Raw genomic sequence first — 20,868 nt, forward strand, 5'->3', positions numbered from 1 at the left:
ATTGTGAATAATGAAGCTCTGAACATGGGTGTGCAAATATCTCTTTGAGACCATGCTTTCAATTCTTTGAGGTAATATCCAAAAGTGGAATTGCTGGATCATATGGTAATTTTGTTTTTAATTTTCTGAAGAACTATGTATTTTTTCTATAGTGGCTATACCATTTTAGAATTCCCACCAACAGTGCACTAGGGTTCCAATTTCTCCACATCCTTGTCAACACTTATTTTCTGTTATTTCATTTTTTATTTTCTTTTTTTTTTTTAAGATTTTATTTATTTATTTGAGACAGAGAGAATGAGAGACAGAGAGCATGAGAGGGAGGAGGGTCAGAGGGAGAAGCAGACTCCCCGCCGAGCAGGGAGCCTGATGCGGAACTCGATCCCGGGACTCCAGGATCATGACCTGAGCCGAAGGCAGTCGCTTAACCAACTGAGCCATCCAGGCGCCCCATTTTTTATTTTCTTGATAGTAGCCATCTTAATGGGTGTGAGGTGATATCTCATTGTGGTCTAAACCAGAACACTTCAAAGAGTGAAGGAGGCACTATGTGTAATTATAATGGGGCATGGGTGATCATTAGGATGTAAGCTCATTGTAGCTATAATCAGCCGAGGGAATCGCATGGGGAGTGTTGCTTCTATGGCCTCAGATCTACTGGCCCAGAAGCCCAGAATGCAAGCTTTTGCTGTAGAGCAGCGTAACAGTCTTCTCAGGGGGCTCAGTTTCTCCTTTGATCTACCCAGCCACCTGTCTTCCTGCATTCCCCAAGTTTCTCACTAATGTAAAGGTAGAATAACATTTGGCAGACTGCCTTTGGGTAACCAAGGTGGTGATAGTTTTGGAAGCTCAAGGAGGCTCAGTGGAGCCAGGATTTTAAATAAGTTGGAGTCTCATGTAAATAAAACAATTTTGAATTAAAATTGCCTCTTCAGTAATTGCTTTTATATTATAATATTTACTACCATTGCCATTGTACAACTTATTTCATTAATTACTGTTGGAGAAAAGTTGCCAGCCATCCTTAGGCTGGGGGTAAAGGTTTAAGTGTAATGGATGGGATGTAGTGTTTTTACTTTACCCTTCATTACTCAAGGGTGGTAGGAACTATTCACGTTTCTCCCTCTCTTCCTTCCATCCATCCATCCTTCCTTCCCAGCAGCTGTTTTACTAAAAATGTATACTATTTGTAATAAATTTTTTGTTTTACATAGCTCTTTTGGAAAAAATAACCCCATAAGGCCTGACAAATGCTTCGACGTAGAGCAAGCATTACCATCTCCACTTAACAGATGAGAAAAAGGACTCAGAGAAATAAAGTTGGTCGGCAAGTGTTAAGGCCATGCATTAGGGACTACACTAGGTACCGAGATTTGACAGGGATAAGATGGAGCTTGTCTTCTGTGGGAAGGCCGGAAATCAAGAAGTTCATTGCAACAGTGGTGAGTGTCACCGAGAGGCAAGTGGAGGGTGCTATGGGAACAGATGACAAAGGGGGGAAGGCCTAATGGGATATAGGATGTGTAAGCTGGGACCTGGTATTAGGGTAGGGGTAGTCGGGGCAACTTGGAGTGGAGGAGCAGGGGGAGGGGAGGAAAACTTTTCCAGGTAGAAGAAACCACGTGTGTGCAGGTGTGGGAGAAGTACCATTTCTGTGCTTGGAGTCATACAGTGAGTCTGTGACAGAGCCAGGGCTTGACGGGGACAGGAGGAGTCATGTTGGTTGAACACCTACTGTTCCAGACCTTCTGATATCCAGAGAGTCTGTATGCTATCCATGGCCCGGAGCTTCACTTCCCCTGACCAAGGCAAGGAAATGGGGGTTTAGTGTCCACAGGAATCATATACGGGTCGGGTTCACATCTAAAGACCCATGGGGTACAGAACTGCTGTAGAGCTGTGAGTAAAATTTGGCCTTCATTTTGAAATGTTAGTGAATAACTAATATTTCTTCAGCCAGCTGGAAGGAAAAAAATTTTTTTCAAGAAATATAAGTCTTAGGAAATAATGTTGGCTTGACTCTCTTCTCATCATATAAATCTAAGCATGACCAGAGCACTTTTCAAGTTTTTTGTCATCTTCTGTTTTTAAGTGCAGATCACAGAACGAGGGCTAGAATCCCTAGAACTACTTTCTTGGAGAGAATAGAAGCAGATGAGGTATGTGCCATCCAGTCAGCCCCCAGTGGAAACTTGCGGGGATGCATGTTCCTTCCTGTTCTATGCTCAAATGTGGGGCCAACATACTGCTTGATCTGCTTAAATGGGACTATGTTCTGATGCTCTGACATATGGACAAGGGCAAGAACAGTCCTTGGTCTGGCGTGTAGCCCTCAAGCCTGTGCTGTGAATGCAAGCTTGTGGCAGGTGGGATTTCATCCTTTTTAAGGGGATGCAGTGGGGGTGGAGCAAGGATGAGGCCCTTGGGTGACCAGGGCAACGTGCTCTCATCACCAGCTCAGTGTGCCAGGCTGTCCCTGCACAAGGCCACACTGCCACCCGAAATCCTGGGCTCCGGCCAGCTCTACTCCTTCCTCAACCTTGGGCAAGTGACTCATCCCTCTAGGCTTCAGTTTCCCCATGTGTAAAATGGGGACAGTGGTGCCTCCCTCAGAGTGCTGTCATGGGGATGAAATGGGATAAAGACATCGAGCCCGAGCATGGGGCTTGCTGCCACTCCAGAGGGAAAAAGGTAACATGATGTCTTGATAACCACATGCCTTTGTCAGGGAGGGACGGGTTATCATTCAACGTTGTGCTCACCTTCCAACAATAGCAAAGGCCCACGCCTACTGTCCTTTTAGAATTACACTAAACAGCTTCGTGGTTGAGGAAATGACTCAAAGAAGATAGGGACCTCCTTCACAGATTCCCTCAGCAAACTAATAAATACCTCAGTTCTCTGTGCTTGGGTAGCATTCATGCCTTCACACACATGATTTTCCTTTTTCCCTCCCAGCCCCAGGACTGGCTAGCTGAATAGGGGTTACTGTCTCCACTGTAAGATGAGGAACTGGGGCCTCCAGTGGCCCTCTGACTCACTGGCTGTGAACAGGGCAAATGGGGCCACAGGGAAGCCCCTGGGGAGCTGCTGGGCCTACACACTTTTGGGCTGGGCTAGGCTTCATGGAGGTCCTGTCCAATGAGTTGGATCAGGGCCAGTGAACAGGCAGAACTGGTCTGTGAAATGGAGAAGGGGCCACGGACTGTCCCTTCATAAGTAGTTGGTTTGGTTTCAACACTGTCATCTAACTGACCTATAATTAATTAATGAGCACGGACATACTGAACACTGACTCTCAGGATGAAAGGAGCAATGGATAGAGGGCAGCATGAAAACTCAAACCCAAAGCCACGGAGAATTACAGAGCAAGCAGGCACGGCTGGGGCATCTACTCAGAATTCAGCAGCTCCGATGGCTGCAGATGGCCAGGCTCCGACGCTGGCTGTCAAGGGCAGAGGTGGGTGCTGCACTCTTCGGGCTGTTGGGGGGATATGGTATGGCAGCTGGCCTGCCAGTCACTTGCCTGGGAGCCAGCACGGGGAAAGGAATTGGATGAAGTCGGGAAAGGTCAGGCTGCTCCAGTTGACGGGGAGCACATTAACCTTTCAACAGCAGCAGGGGAGCTCATCGGGCTCCAAAACATAGTCATTAAAGGCCAACTGGGCGGCTTGGCCAGTGCTGGCCCAAGGCTGCCTCTGGGAAGGCAGTCAGAGGAGTGGTTCACAGGCAGGCCGATTGGGGAGTGGAGGAGAGGAGAGGCGAGGAGGGGCAGGCCCTGTGCCCAGAGTTAACAGCTGGAGGGGTAGCTCTTTCCAGCTGGCTCTGTGAGTCCAAAGTGAAATGGCCAGGGTGGGACTATCTGGGAGGGAATTTACTGGGGGACTGGACGGGTGGGAGGTGTTGGCCCGAAAGGCTCTTATAGCAGAGAAGGAAGGCTCCAGGCCTTTGGCTAGTTTTCTTCACTAAACGGAGATTTAACAAAACAAAACAAAAAACAATGGTGGTATCATAATTTAAATAAACTTCCATTAAAAGTGGCTAAGTAGCTTGGTTTTAAACAAAACAAAACAAAACCCCCCCCCAGTGTATCTACTGGCTTTAAAACTATCCACCCACACTGGCTTTAAAACTATCCACCTACCACAAATGTTTCTCCAGCTGGCCCTCCACTTATTAAAGGCATAGACATGAGTGAAATATCTAAAGACAGCGGCATCAGGGTGTTAAGAAATATACATGTGTACTAAAATGTACTTTATCTTTTTGAATCTTCTTTTTTTTTCCCTCTGTAAGATATATTAGTTGTTGCTCTTGGGTTTCTTTTATGTTCAGTTCAGTTTTCCCAGATCTGGGTCAGTGAGAATGGTGAACATGCAAAACGTATAAAGGTGTGTGTGTGTGTGGGGGGGGGGGGGTGACTACAGATTGTGTCTTCCTGTGTAATCAGTTTAAACATTTTAAAAGAACTGACCACTAATGAACTAATCATCAAGATATTCAGTGTAGGACAGCAAGTGCTTAATTAAAACTAAGTAGTTATTCAAGAAGGTACAGGTGTAATTCTACTTCAGAAATATATATTTTTAAAAAGGAGTAGATAGAAAGCAAAAATAAACTATTGGGACTACACAAAAATAAAAAGCTTTTGTATCGCAAACCATCCTCAAAATTAAAAGGCAACCTACTGAATGGGAGAAGATATTTGCAAATGACATATCTGATAATGAATTAATATCCAACATATATAAAGAACTTCTACAACTTGGGGCGCCTGGGTGCCTCAGTTGGTTAAGCAACTGCCTTCGGCTCAGGTCAGAATCCTGGAGCCCCAGGATCAAGTCCTGCATCAGGCTCCCTGCTCGGCAGGGGGTCTGCTTCTCCCTCTGACCCTCCCCCCTCTCATGCTCTCTCTCATTCTCTCTCAAATAAATAAATGTATAAAATCTTAAAAAAAAAAAGAACTTCTACAACTTAACACCAAAAAACCTCAAATAACTTGATTAAAAAATAGGCAGAGGATCTAAATAGACATTTTCCAAAGAAGACACACAAAGGGTCAGTAGACACATGAAAAGATGCTCAGCATCACTCATCACCTGGGAAATGCAGGTCAAAATCACAATGAAATATCATCTCATACCTGTCAGAATGGCTAGAATCAAAAAGACAAAAAATAATAAGCATTGGCAAGGATGTGGAGAAAAAGCAACTCTTGTGCACTGTTGGTGGAAATGTAAATTGCTGTAGCCAGTGTGGAAAACAGCACAAAAGTTCCTAAAAAAATAAAAAATAGAAATAACATATGCTCCAATAATTCTATTACTGGGTATTTACCCAAAGGAAAAGATATATGCCCCCCTATGTTTACTACAGCATTATTTATAAGAGCTAAAATATGGAAGCAATCTAAGTGTCCATCAATAGATGGATAGATAAGGAAGATGTGGTATATATACACAATGAAATATTACTCAGCCATAAAAAAAAATGAGATCTTGCCTTTTGCAACAACATGGATGGACCTAGAGGGTACTGTGCTAGATGAAGTAAGTCAGACAGAGAAAAGACACATATCATATGATTTCACACACATGTAGGATCTAAAAAATAAAACAAATGAATAAACAAACAAACAAAAAGCAGAATCAGACCTATAAACGCAGAGAACAAACTGATGGTTGCCAGAGAGAAGGGGGTGGGAGGATGGGCAAAATGGCTGAAGGGGAGTGGGAGGTATAGGCTTCCAATTATGGAAGGAATAAGTCACAGGGACGAAAGGTACAACCTAGGGAATAGTCAATGGTACTGTGGCAGTGTTGTATGGTGAAGACAGTACCTACCCTGTGGTGAGTATGGCGTAACGAATAGACTTGTTGAATCTCTTTGTTGTACATCTGAAAGTGATGTAACGGTGTATGCCAACTGTATTTCAGTTAAAAAAGAAAAAGAGTAGACAGCAGTAACAAATATTGAAAACTATGCTAATTCCACCAGAGTTTTATTTCTCTTAATGCTAACTTTGAGATATCTTGTGTATTGAATACATAGATAACTTTTTTGGATGTATTAAAAATTAAATTAACAAGCATATGCTATACCACTGTCCTTGGTCTAGAAGTGAAAGTGATACGGTGTTCAAAGGAGTATGACATATGACAAAGACTTTAGTAAAAGTAACTATGGAAAAGGGGCCACGGACTGCCCCTTCATAAGTAGTTGGTTTGGTTTCAACATTGTCATCTAACTGACCCATAATTAATTAATGAGCATGGACATACTGAACACTGACTCTCAGGATGAGAGGAGCAATGGATAGAGGGCAGCATGAAAACTCAAACCCAAGGCCACGGAGAATTACAGAGGGAGCAGGCATGGCTGGGGAATCTACTCAGAATTCAGCAGCTCTGACGGCTGTCAGAATAACCTCCCACTCCCCTTCAGCCATTTCTGCTATTTAAATATTTTGCCTTCAGTAACTTTATCAACGCAGTCTGAGAGAGTGAGTCCAGAAGAGAGGAACACAGTGTGGATGGCAACGGGTCAAAGTTGGTATTTTAAAGTATGGTAATAATAGTTCCGTCATGCCTTCTATGGGGTGTCTGGTTCCTTCTGATCCACTTTCCCAAGGCTCATTAACTCAGGTGGTGGGGACGATTAGCTTTGCTCTTGGGTAGTCACAGATCTCCTCCTGGCTGCGGGAGCAGGGATGGGACGGCGGGTCTCCTCACCACCGGGGACCAGGCACGCCTGTGAGAGGCTTTCTCCACTAGCAGACAAGGAAGGAAGGAATCTCCAGACTAGAACTCCAGCACCTCAAACCCAGGACAGAGAGCACTACTTCCCACCAGAGACACGTGAGAAAGGGCACCATCCTGAAGAGCTTGGAGTATTAGTACGTATGTTCATGTTCATTTCTTTCTTTCTTTTTTTAACTTTTAAAATTGTGGTAAAATATATGTAGCATAAAATTTATCATTTTACCATTTTCAAGTGTATAGTTCATTACGTATATTCACATCGCTGTGTGGCTGTCACCACTAACAGTCTTTTTTAAAGAGGCCATGCACTCCTAAGAAAGCCGAATGCGTTCCTGCGGGCTCACAGGAAGTGTGGGCAATGACAGAAAGGGTTAAAACTCACTTTCACCCAGAGGCCCCTCCTGTGGCATCCCTGTGCCCAGACATCAGGCAGTGGGTCCCCACTAATCCTCAGGTGTCCCCAGACCCATTAGACCATTTTAAAGGGCAATTAGTGGCTTCATACAATTCATTGTTTACTTACTCAAAAGACTGTAACAGTTTCTTCCAGGCTGCTCGAATGTTCTATTGTGTAAAATACATGTTTGGGACCTTTTAAAACGTGTGTTATTTACCTGATAGAACTCAATGGCTTCTCTGGAGCCATTCAGTTTTATTGTAGAAATTAGTACTAGGGGGGCTTTTTAAAAGCTGGATTTTAGACCTGACAGCCTGCGTTTGCTCACATTGTTAATGCAGTCAATTGAGCTAACAGCCACCAAAGGGCGGTGGGGGACGCTTACACGGCCTCTCCAGAAGAAGCGGTAAGGCCGAGGGGGTCCACTTTTGTGAATATATATGGGTACCATCAGGCCCTGTTAGAGAGGAGAGTGCTGGCTCAGAGACTTAGCAATTTTTCTCCCTCCGCAAGGTCCCCCTGAACAGATCTCTACCAGGGGTCCCCACGGTATCTAAGAATCACTGTTTGCTTTTGAAATAAGGATTATTTACTTTGAAATAATAAATGAAACCAATTCTTTGGAGACCTGCCAAAAAAGGTGTCAGGAATTGACCCAGATTGACTTTTCTATGTGACTCAATAGGAAAATGATATGGTAGAGATAGGCCAGAGCCTCCTGGAAGGCGTATGTGAGCCTCATCTAGGACCCACAGACGCACAAGTTGGCTTTTAAGGGGAGAATAGGCTAGGTTAGAATATATAACAAAATAGGGATGGTATGAGCAACAAAAGTAAGGCATAGTTCCTGGGATTTGTCAATGTTTACTTTTCTATTATGTCAATGTAAGAAATGACCCACACCATTGGCTCTTCAGGGTTTCATATATTAAATCCATACTGTAATATTTTCCTCCCCTGGTTTTTAAGCCTCTTGGTAGGACTTAAATCAGAGAGTACCTCATGGTATCTTGACGAGTGACTCTTCTTAGTAGTGCAACAGAGTAATTACTATCATATGGATAGATTAACAGAGCACTTTTTCCATTTACCACCTCATTTAATCCGGATATAAACCTAACAAGGATGGCATTACTATTAGCCTGTTTATGCAACTGAGGAAGTTCAGACTCAGATGGGTACATACTTTGCCCAAAGTAAATTCTAGCCCAAGTTCAAGGATTCAAAGTCCCATCCTTCCTGCATGATGAGGAGAGGTTAGGGAGAGCTGGGCCAGTGGTTTGGTATTTTTTCCCAGAGAGCAGAGATAAGAGGGACTAATTTGAAATCTTGGTCTTTATTGTTTGAAAGGCACTGAGAAAGTCTTAATGAGCAGTCCTTTTGTATAAAGGACTACCTAATATTTAAGATGGGGTTCCTGTTCTCCCATCAGCTGTCGAGACCAGACACAAATACATAAGGTGAGTGGGGGATGGAAGCAGGCCTCTGGCCACAATTACATGAGGTGCTGACGGAATATGTGCATGGATCCAGGTAAGTTGGTTATTTAAGGTTTCCAGGGAAGAGGAAGCTTGACTCCACGTTTGAAGGCAGCACCGTGTAGTAAAAGGCGACCCCCACCCCTTGCACCGGTGGCTGTCTAGAGCTGGCTTTCAGACCCCTTTCCCTTTAGACGTCTACACCCCGGCAGAACGAGGGGCTGCGGCTCCCTGTTCACCCCCATGGCCTTGCTTGCTCAGACCAAGGCCGTTCGCTCTGCGGAGAAAGCCCGTGCTTTCCCTTCTCCCTTGCTGGGTCCTGTGAGGCTACCCATCCTCTATATGCTACTCCCACCACCTCCCCCACCGCCGCTCCCCTCCTCTGCTCAGAGAGTCCTTCAGTGCCTCACTGCACCCCTCCTGTGGCTTTGATTTCTTCATAAATTGATGGGGGGCAAGGGCGATTACTGAAGCAGCTAAGAGCCTCATCAACCGGAGTCAGACCACCCTGAGGCTTTATGTGCGTAAGACTTCGGGTAAGTGATGTGTCTCTGGTCACCCGGTTCACCAGGATTTTAGGGAGAGTATTTGGGAAATGAAAGGAAAAAAACTTCACTGAACATATCATCTCCTCAGGGCCCTCCTTCCCAGCTGAGAAGGTTGCTGTGAGCAGTAAATGAAGAAACGCACGGAAGCGCGGAGCATAACACTGCCACGTGACTGCCCTGCTCAGAAGACCTATGGCCCTATGAAGGGAGGGAAATCAGAGGGGGAGATGAACCATGAGAGACGATGGACTCTGAGAAACAAACTGAGGGTTCTAGAGGGGAGGAGGTTGGGGGGGGATGGGTTAGCCTGGTGATGAGTATTAAAGAGGGCACGTATTGAATGGAGCACTGGGTGTTATATGTGAACAATGAATCATGGAACACTACATCAAAAACTAATGATGTAATATATGGTGATTAACATAACATAATAAAAAAATACACATTCAGAAGACCTATGGCCAGGTGTGCACATGGCGACATTTAATGTACATAGTAGTTACATGGACGCCTAAGCTTCTCCCACCACCCTGTAAGCTCCTGGAGGCTGGCATCCACGGGTAATGAGTTTCTGTGTTTGCCACAGAGCCCAGCACAATGCCTTTCCCATCGCAGGGGCTCCGTAGCGCAAACATGCTTCAAAGGAATGAAGGAAGAAAAGGAGCATGAATCACTGGCAGAGAGAGTATGGGAGAGAGCCGTAAGTCGGGGCAGTGGTATGAATCACAGAAACGAGGAGCGGGGTGGGGAGACAGTGAAGGGCTGCACTGCATCTGGTCTCGCCCCCTCTCCGAGACATCAGAGAGTTCTCCACTGGTACTGATTTCTAGTTTAATTCCACTCTAATTGAATGGCACTGGATGATTTTAATCCCTTGAAGTTTTTTTCTTCCAAGTTTTTAATTCCAGTTAGTTAACATACAGTGCTATGGTAGTTTCAGGTGTACAATACAGCGATTCAACACTTCCATACATCACCCTGTGTTCATCATGACAACTGCACTCCTTAATCCCTATAGCCTATTTCATCCATCCCCCCAGGCTCCTCCCTTCTGGGAACCATCACTTTGTTCTCTATTGTTAAGAGTCTGTTTCTTGGGCGCCTGGGTGGCTCAGTTGGTTAAGCGACTGCCTTCAGCTCAGGTCATGATCCCAGGGTCCTGGGATCGAGTCCCACATTGGGCTCCCTGCTCTGCGGGGAGCCTGCTTCTCCCTCTCCCACTCCCCCTGCTTGTGTTCCTTCTCTCGCTGTGTCTCTCTCTGTCAAATAAATAAATAAAATCTTTAAAAAAAAAAGTCTGTTTCTTGCTTTGTCTCTCTCTCCCTTTTCTTTCTTTCCTTTTGCTTATTTGTTTTGTTTCTTAATTTCCACACGTGAGTGAAATCATATGGTATTAGTCTTTCTGACTTGTTTTGCTTAGCATTATACCCTCTAACTCCATCCATGTTGTTGCAAATGGCAAGATTTCATTTTTTATGGCTGAATAATATTCCATTATGATATCTATCTATCTATTTCACATCTCCTTTATCCATTCATCAGTTTCTTGCCTACTTTTGGACAGATTTTTTTTAAAGATTTATTTATTTGAGAGAGAGAGAATGAGAATGAGTGGGGGAGGGGCAGAAGGAGAGGAAGAGAATCTCAAGCAGAATCCCCGCTGCCGTGGGGCTTAATCCCATGACCCTGAGTTCATGACCTGAGCCAAAACCAAGAGTCAGACGCTTAAGTGACTGAGCCATCCGGACGTCCCTGGACTGATTTTTTTAATCATTCCAATTTTTCACTCTTTATCTGTGTGGCAATTAATAGTGTTTCTCAATTCTATAGCATCTTCTAGGCATGGACACCTGCTTTAACTCCTAAGTGGTGAGCCCCTGACTGTCAACCTCAGTCTCCTGGATGGTCTGTTGCCGCGGCATACAGCCAGCTTCAGAAACATATTTTCTGGCTTCAGGCCAAAGTCGTCACCTTTTAACCACAAAATTGCTAGGAACTGTGCTAGGTGCCAGGGATAAAAAGATAACCAAGTCAGAAATGTTAGGATTATTAGAACCATTAGTAGAAACAAAGTATTAGTACAGACTGAATTAACTATTTGTTGGAATGTAAAACGTGGCATGAGCCACCAGTCTGTGGCCCCATCCATGCCTGCTTCGTTGCTATGCGGTGGAGAATGAATCATAATCACTGGGAGTCAGAGGACGTGGAGTTTAGTCCCAGCTCTGCCAGGTGTTACCTTGTGACCTCGGATGAGTCACATCACCTATCTCAGGCTCAGTTTTCTTCTCTGTAAAATGGGCTTCCTAGCTCATGGGGTTGTTGTGAAAATCACAAAATGAGACGGTCAACGTGATAGTGCTTCTAAACTCTAAAGCTCTTTTTAATTTACACAGTATACTAAAAAGACTTCAGTATAAGTAAGGAGTCCCTTGCATTGGAGACACTGCTGTGGGTCTCAAGGGCAGGGTTGATAGACACCCTCTAGCACGCCACATTAGCACCTTCAAAGTTGGAAATTTAAAACTTTTTAAAAAAGTTCTGCATCCTGGACTCTGAAAAACAAACTGGGGGTTCTAGAGGGGAGGGGGGTGGGAGGATGGGTTAGCCTGGTGATGGGTATTGGGGAGGGCACGTTCTGCATGGAGCACTGGGTGTTATACGCAAACAATGCATCATGGAACACTACATCAAAAACTAATGATGTAATGTATGGTGATTAACATAACAACAACAACAAAAAGTTCTGCATCCTCCCCACCCCCTTTTTGGACCCTTTGAGAAGAGACCAACTGTTAGTAGTGCATGGTAACTGTGGCTCTTCTCTCAGGACATCAGGGACATTGTGTAAAATGTTACGCAGAAAGTTACACTTCTGTGCTGGTGGCCACCCCAGCATGCTCCCTTTACTCGGTTGAAGTTGGTCCACTTGGCAAGGGGTCAGGAAGATGAAACTGGATGCAAACCCCCTACTTTGCAGTCCGATACCCCACCTGGCCCTCCTCACCTTACTCTGGGGACATTTCCAGTCCTGCCTTTGGATGAATACCAGCCCCACGTGGAAGGAAAACCCCTTCCTTTTAGTCTATATCTCATTTGCTTAATTCCATTACATTCTCCCTAATGGGAAGAGGAGATTTGATCGGTGTGATTTATTTGAATGAGCCCAAAGAGGCCCTTCTTTTTGCAAAGCCAGCATCCCTCTAAGTGGTAAAGCCCTGAGCGAAGGTGCATGGCGGCTTCTGCTCACCACTGCACCCCTGCCCCAGCTCTGCGGCTGGCTGAGCACGCGCGATGTGCTCAATAAATGCTCAAGGCATAAGTGAATCAATCAAAGGCAGTTGTTTGGATTTCAGTATAAATGGATCTTAGACCTGAGATATTGCCAGATGGGCAGACAGGTTACAGTCTGGTGATGCATCTCCAAGGCTATAAAAATGTAGCCGTTTCTGGAGTCACACGCTGACATTTCAGAAGATGATTATATGCACAATTTAACCACATGGACACTGGTGCCCTCCAAGTGCCATCGCTTCAACAACTGTTTTCATGTTGGCTTTCTTGCTCATTCCTTTTTTTTTTTTTAAGTCAGGCACGGTTTTTTTTTTTTTCCCCCAGCTCCTCTTATTTCCAGCTGAATGTGATTTATTCATATGAAATTATGCTCCATTTTTATAAAACCCAAGTTACTGCAAATGATGCTTGAGGTTTCACAGAAAATATTAATTCCTGATCTGCTGCTATAAAGCATCCCAGCTCGTTCTGCAGCAGCTCTGTCGCTCGGAGACAGATGGAAGCAGTCCAAGGGTATGATTAACTTCTCAGGCCCGGCAATTTCCTAGTGCTCCTCTTGCCCTAGATTTCAAGATTGACCTCCAGCTTCTCTGCAAATGCACAGTTGCTCAGCTTGATAAATCACACGAATCCCTTTTTTGATCACAGTTATCTACTATTTACTACTTATGAGGCGAAGTTAATCATATTCAGAGGCACTTCATATGCTGCACACATACCCTTCCTTCTCTGAACAGCACTTTGCATATTTTCCACATTACTGGCAGTGTGGCAGCTTTCACAGTGCAGTGAGTATACACCAAAGACACACCTTTATAAATGAGCCTCTTGCCCATTTATCCTTATTCTCCTCTGCCTCTCTCTACCCCATTCAGTACAATGATCCATAAGGAGAAAAAAAAAAAAAACACTTGGGAGGCACATTCTAAGGAGTGACTAAGTAAGAAGGAGAGTGTTCCTTTGTAGATTGAGGTTTTCTTTTAATTAGCTTGTTTTACCTTACTGAGAATTTTGCTACCTCTTCCTGCCCTGGTCTCCTACTTTTTTCATGATTTGGGGAATCAGTGGGCCTCTGGTAGGCTAGCTGACGCTCAAAGGCATAAAACAGATGAAAAATTCTACAGTCAGCAGTAGGAAAGAACAACAACAACAAAAAAGTGACATTCTACCCTCATGCAAGGCTTCCTGTCCCTGCAGGGTGGCACAAGTTAGCTGGGCTGAAGCCCAGATTTGCCTTGCCAGTGTGATCCAGTTTTCAACACTTTGGCTATTTTGGAGGAACCATAAATTCAGCCCATTGTTCAGGCAAAACCAAACAAGGCCACACGTTTTCACTGGAGGTGACCACAGAAGATTTTTACATTTAGGTAATGGAAATCTCGTAGTTTTAATTTATCAAGGTTTTGCATTGATTGTTTAGGACCCACTGAACTTTAAAGCACAGTCTTAACTGTGAGATACTGGATTTCTGCTAGAATGTCTATTTAACCAAGAAACTGGAGAAATGAAAAGATAGACAAGATTGGCCTTCAAAAGGCATCTGGATGTTCTCTCATCTCAGACACCCCAAAGGGACAAGATTTCTACCTGCCATTAGAAAGAAAAGGGAGTGGCCAACTCGTCTCATCAAGTTAGGTCTCTAAGACTTGGATGCAGGTTTTCTCACGGGGAAGCAGAGAGCAGCTACTGGCTTCCTTCAGTGTATGCTCACACCCACCAACGACCTCAAAGTCATCATCAAGTTCACATCTTGAAACAAAATGGTTCTGCTCCTGTATCAAATGTCCTTGGGTCCACCAGCTACTCAAGGTGGTTAGAAGGCTAACTGGAAGTGAAAGGGGCCCACATGTGACCAAACTAGCAGGACAGGAGACAAGAAGTCCACAGTGGCACAGCCTAAGCCACCACGGGCTGTTCTGCCTAACTGCAGAACTCAGGGAAGCACCTTGTAAGGTCTTAAAAGTGCTGCCATTTTCTAGGACAAAATGAAAGTGCTGCCTCATCATAATGGAATTTTATATCAAGAAGTGATAACAACAGGCTGGAAATAATAGTTCAGGAAAACAGAATAGTTCATGTAAATGAATACCCTGCTCTAAGTAGCCAGAGATACTGGGGTAAGATCTCCACCTTGGGAAGGTCACGACTTGGGGGAAATCTTTACTCAATTCCATTCCCACCCTGAGGTGGTTCCTCTGACAGACAGAATATTGGGCGAGACATGCAGTAGTATGACCCAGAGTCACATTCATCATTTTCTAGAAAATACTGGTTTATTCAACAAAATAAGTAATGTGCTAGAAAATGACATCTACTACTTGGTAAGTTAGCATTCCCTAATTTAAGAAAATAGAAAATATAAATCCCATGAACTCAGTGGGTGTTTTAAGTCCTTATTTTAAAAAAGGATTTAAAATTGTATCTGCAAATGATTACAGATACTTCTCACTTCTGAAAATTACTTGTGTGGCCCTGAATTCATGGAAAACAGAATAGAGGAAGCACAGGGAAGGTAGCTTTAACAACTGCATTGTAAGAAGAGCAAAGTCAACTCATTACTTTAAAATGAGCCAAATCCCCCCAGTTTTGAACAGAAAAACCTTTAGACTTAAGGGAGCAATGTTCTATTACATTTAAAGAGGGGGAAATTCATAAGAAGAGACATTACAATGGGAACCTCTGTTTCTTGGGAATGGACTTTTTTTCTCACAGTATTCTGCTGTTAGCAGTTATATAATCAACAGGGGCTAAGATGCTAACTTACTAGTTGACTAACTATTGGTTTTGATGAGGGGTTTTAGAGAGAATATCAAAAAAGTCAAGGGGAATAGTACTGCTCATCATTAAAATCCATGCACGTTTTCTATCCAGGACAGAGTCATGTATGTTTTGGGAAGCAGCCTTAGAATGCATCAGTTCTAGTCTCTGATGATTTGTCTTTGTATTTGCAGCCATGTCTTCAAAGGAATTCCCCATTTTCCTGAAATAGGTTTTGATTCATTCTACCAAAGGTCATAATGATGTTTTGCATCTCTCTCTATATATAGCTTTATTGAAATATAATTTAGATACCATAAAGCTCACCCATTTAAAATGTGCAATTTGATGGCTTTTAGTAGAGGGCTGTGAAACCATCACCATAATCTAATTTTACAACATTTTCAATACCCCTAAAAGAAATCTTCTAACCATTGGCAGTAACATAATATTATAAACTGAGGGCCTTTGCTTGCTTTTCAATGCATTTTGTTGAAGGAAACTCTTACTTAATAAGTCAGAGGGAAAAAAGAAATATGTAGAGGAAAGGAATTAATGTGTCAGATTTTCAATGTTTCGATCCAGAGTGTCTTTCTACCAACAGACTCAGAAGCAGTACAGTTATCAGCTTTTGTGAAAATCCCAGAAGCAATTCCCAGAAGATCACGTGGCGGCCCCTCTCAGAGCACACAAGCTTGTGTGGTTGTCATGGGGAAGGCTTTTCAACTGAAATAAAAATACTCACGCTCAGCCTGCCACCATAGAGAAAATGCTTTTCACCCATGAACACAGATAATTTGCCTAAGTGACAGGTTTTACCTTGGAGAAGCACTGAACTGAGCTAGTTGACACAGTCAATTATTGTTCAGTCAAAAAGAAAAAAAAAAAACAAAACAAGAACTGAGAAGAAGAGGAAGGTAGTGACAGTTAGCTAGATAATGCTGAGGTGCCCACCAGCCAGCCAGGGGAACATCTCCTCCAGCTGGTTCCAACACTGCAAGAACCTCCCTTGTGGACAGAAGCGGGCTTCCTCTTCACCTCCTGACAGTTCTTTAAGAAACACACACGCACCCCAACCTTAGTAAATGAAAACTCAAAAACCAACCAAAACAAAAAGGGTCTGGTCTGTTCCTAAAAGTAACTCTGTATGTCCCTGTTCAGCTCTCTTTACACACAGCTTTTTGGGCAGAGCAGGATGTGAAATGCAGCTTGAGTGTGTTTAATGATTAGGTTTATATATCTCGTTCAATAACACAAGTCCAAAAACACAAGCCAAAGCCAGGAGTAAAAAGTCAGGCACTCAGGACCGTGAACTGGGTTATGTGCATGAAATATTTCAAGAGAGAATTTCATCAAAAGACAGGCAGCTCCTGGTGAAGCGCTATGGAAAAAGTCTGAAGAAAACATTTCAAAATAAATGAAACTCTTATTGCTGAAAAATGAGCTTAGATCTCCACCAATTCCAAAGTTCAGAATTTACTGCCCCATTCAGGTCTTTTCCTCTAAGTTTCTTGTCTCCTGTTTCATTGCACAACAAGGGGTTCTTCACACTTTCTATGAAATACAACAAGGCGATTTTTGCAGTAATAAACTCCACACATGCATGACAAATCCAAGCATGCAAAATGTTTAACATCCCAGTTCACAGATACTTTAGGGACAAAATCCGATTATGAATTATATGCCACAATAAATAGGGCTCAATGTTTCATAAAGCAATTTATAGTTCATAAAAATGACAAAATGTACCTGTCAGACAGAGCGTGGAGAGCAGTTCTCTGGGCTGCCTGCTGGAAGGAAGGGCAGAGATGTTTATTTAATATTCTGACTTTAAACTATGTACTCAATCAACACTTTTAAAAATCTGGTGTCACACACATTTTTGCCATGTGGCCAAATATTAAACTACTAGCAACATAGTAGAGAACCCCATCATGTTAAGAAATGAAGGCTTCCAGAACAGTTGACAGAAGCCCCCGCAGCACATCCCTGCCACCAGGGGGCGAGCGCGGGGAGGCACGGAGTCCTGGGCAGGTGAGGTTAGACCAGTCTCTGGAGACCAGGAGAGAGGATCAGAGCTGCTGCATTTTTACTCCATGACATCGCTTTTCCCATGGTTTTTTTCTACTTTCCTGTAAGAAAAAAATCTGTCTTGGCTCCTTTGTAGCTTCTTTCTCAATGAAAGCGTAATTTTTGACTCAGTTTTCAGATTTATTAAACAAGTCACCACAAATGGAAATTGGAATGCTGACTGGAAATGTGATGATATTATGAGATTATTGATTTGTTTTAGGCATAGTAATGACGTCGGGGCGATTTTTAAAAGAGTCTTTTAGAGATCCATATTGAAATATTTATGGATACAATTATATGATGTTGGGATTTGCTTTAAAACAAGACAGTTGGAGGGAAGGGAGGGTGGGTGGGCATTTATAAATGAAACAAGAGGGCCTTGGGTTGGTAACTGTTGAAGCTAGGTGATGAGCACATTGGGAGATGATTATATTATTCTGGGCATTTCTGTAATGCTTTTGAAACTTTCCCTACTACCAAAACCAAGAGAAAAAGAAAAGAAAAAGGCCACAATTTCTCCATCAGATTCTCTCAGGTTTGTAATCACTTTCTTTTTGTCTGCCTTCTCTATGTTTTTGTACATTGGCTTTCTATCACTGAGCACTCTGAGACTTCAGAAGGCCAAGGTCACACTCTGTTCTCTGTCTCAGAAGTTATAACTGGGAGGGGATGAAAGCATGGCCTGTAAAACCAAGGCTTACTCAGGGTGCACCAGGAAGTAAAGAGTGCATATAGTTCATTTTCACCACGTATGCTACACATGTCAAGTTTACTGCTTACCAGGGACACCAAAATTTTTCCCAGGCTATTCCTCATTCCATTTAGACAGCAGACAAAATAGACAGAATCTTCAAATTAGAAAAAGAAAATGACACATCAGCGTCATCAATCCTATTGCAGAAATGAAATATATCCTTGGTGGGAGCTGCATATCCTTGGATCAATCAGTCCAACACTTACTGAATTCCTACTGTGTAGAGACTATTATGCTGGGCTCCAGGAGGGACAAAAACAAAAGCAGAATAAGTAGTCATTGTCTTGGAGAAGCTCCATCCCAAGGTAAGAAGTCACACTGGAGGTCCAGGGATGACTTGAGGACACACATGAAATAACATGTGAATGAAAAGGTTGAGGTAGGACAGTGTTAGGAAGATGCAGGTCTGAATGACAGCTAATGGTTGGTGGACCAGTAGCTCCTCAGCAGTGCCTAGAACTGTTAGCCCGTGCTCGGTAAATATCCACTGAGTAAACATTCAATGAATGAATCCATTAGGGAGTCCTTCCCACTGAAATTTGAGCAGAACTTTAAAGACAAGGAGTGTCTGGAATTGAGTAGGGGTGTTTCTTCATTTTACATTCATGAGGGGTATCACTACTGGCTTGTAGTGCCTGGGGTTGGGGATGCTAAAACCTTTCAAAGATCAGGAAGGTCCTTTGTACAGTGAGGACAGGTCCCCTTAAAGTGACAAGGGTAGCTCTAGGGAGAAATATCACAGCAAAGTAGGAATGAAAGTCAGATTTGAAAGAAGTCAGATTTGCTTCTGGGCCGGGCAAAAGGAACTGGAAAACAAACAAGTAAGAGGAACCTTGATAATTCCCACAAATGATATCACCACACTGATTTAAGAAAAAACATAATCTAGCAAAACCCGACAATCTAAGGGGTTACTGCCTCCGCCCTCCCCCCTGGTTTCCAGCAAATTAAGGCCCAAATGTCCTGGCATTCCAGTGTCACATAATTAGTCCAAGAGAGGAAAGAAGAATAACCACAGAGCTTCTCTTGGTGAGGACACCGGAGGGAGTAGGAAGAAGCACGGGGTAAGAGGTGAGAAGCCTGAGCTGAAGACTTGGAGCCCTGGAGCCCCCTCCGATACCTCAGAGGATGGGTACTTCCTTCGCTCGCGTTCCTTGCTCTGTGCTCTCCTGGAGGGCCAGCCTAGGAGCATGCCCACAAAAAGCACCCAGCAAGGGACGGGCTACCATCATTGTGCCCAGGTTTGTCTCCTAAAGGGTTCTCTTATCACTCATCAAGATGGCTTTCACTTTTGGCAGCTATCCTTGAAAAGAACTAAACTCTCTATTCTTGACTCTGGCTAAATATACAAAAAGAATTTGGAACTCCCCAAAGGAAAGACGGCATGCATTACTAGTACAGTCTCTTGACATCATCTCAGCAGGAGGCACTGGACACCGACTCTTCCTGGAATAACAAAAATCATAAGGGATGTGACTGCAAGTTCAACAGAAACCTCTCACATGGTCTCTGCAGTTTCCCCATCCATGGGTGTCAATGTTTAAAAAGTCTATTGACTCTTTTCTCTCCTGCCTCCAAATACCTCCTGCTGACTTTTGTGATAAGGAAACACTGTGCTTTTTGATGTGCAGCCTATGAGAAAATTATTTAGAAAGCAAAAGCAAAAGCAAAACAAACAAAAAATGAGAAACTCAGCTGCTCAGCCATCACTGGAGTGATGCATCCCAGGTGTTGGCACCTTTTGAGAATATCTCCGTAGGCCTGATGTTGGCTGAGTCCTCCTCACATAAGCTGACCTAGAAGCTTGGGGCAGGGACTGCTTTTCCTTAGCAGATGGATGTGATGCTGGGGCCAAAAGGCTTTGATGTATGTCACGGACATAGGAAGGTTTAGACATCAGTCATGCCACCAGTCACTAAGTGATGTCCGTCTGAGCCAGTCACTCTTCAAGCTGTCTGCACGATGCGTGTTACCACCCACTTCATGCTGTGTTATTTAGCACACTGACTGCCTGCACCACTATTTGCAATGCCTGGTTTTGATTGTGCTATTTAATTTGCAGTTATTCTACATCATTAAAAACTTTACAGAGGGTGACTCATCATCCATCAAGAAAAGAGATGAGAGTATTTTAACCATTTTAAATAATTCCTTGAGAAAATAAAAGCTTTATGGCATTAGATTAAAACTGTATGTCATATAGCAAGGCAAAGACCACAATTTTTTTTTTTTTTTACTGCCTCCTCTCTTAAAAGTAGTTTGACTTCTGCATACTATTTCACTTCATGGTTGGAAAATAATAAAATAAATAAACATTGGAATTAAAGAGCAGAGAAAAAATTACTTAGGTGACTCATGACTGAAGCCTGAAAAACTACTCATAGTAAGCTAGATGAATTGCCCAATTTCCTTCTTTCAAGAGTTGTACATTACAGCAACCATATTTTTCTCTTCCTAAATCATCATCTCCTCTAGCAACTTTCCTCTTATTCAGTTCTCAGCAAAATAGGTTGAGAAGGTTAAGAGAATGCTTCATTGATCTCTCCTGAGTTCATTACTCATTCATGAATGACTCTGAAGCATAAGTCTATGAGACAAAACAAGTTTTCCACCAGAAATAATCATTTTCCAGGTTCTCTCCAGGAGATGACATCTTTTCTCTGTCTTTATCATAGCAAGCTCGGTGTTTTGGCACATAATCAGTAGACATTCAGGTTTCAATGTATGCTAAATGAATTACCAGTCACAATCTGTTACTGAAGGGAACTCAAAGAGGAAATTAAGTGTCCTTCTTGTAATTGGGTTG

The 20,868-nt window shown here is 43.3% G+C and overlaps 1 protein-coding gene across 1 annotated transcript in view; it reads right to left on the bottom strand.

The window, feature by feature from the left end:
• Positions 1-20,868, bottom strand: part of AFF3 (AF4/FMR2 family member 3) — a 523,007-nt gene that overhangs the window by 78,408 nt on the left and 423,731 nt on the right. Inside the window, exon 10 of the mRNA XM_035001779.1 lies at positions 16,985-17,022. Within this exon, the coding sequence (XP_034857670.1) occupies positions 16,985-17,022 (38 nt within the window). The remainder of the gene's footprint in view (positions 1-16,984; positions 17,023-20,868) is intronic.

This window comes from Mirounga leonina, unplaced genomic scaffold (assembly GCF_011800145.1).
Source record: "Mirounga leonina isolate KUSES-001 unplaced genomic scaffold, KU_Mleo_1.0 Mir_125, whole genome shotgun sequence".
Taxonomy (NCBI): domain Eukaryota; kingdom Metazoa; phylum Chordata; class Mammalia; order Carnivora; family Phocidae; genus Mirounga; species Mirounga leonina.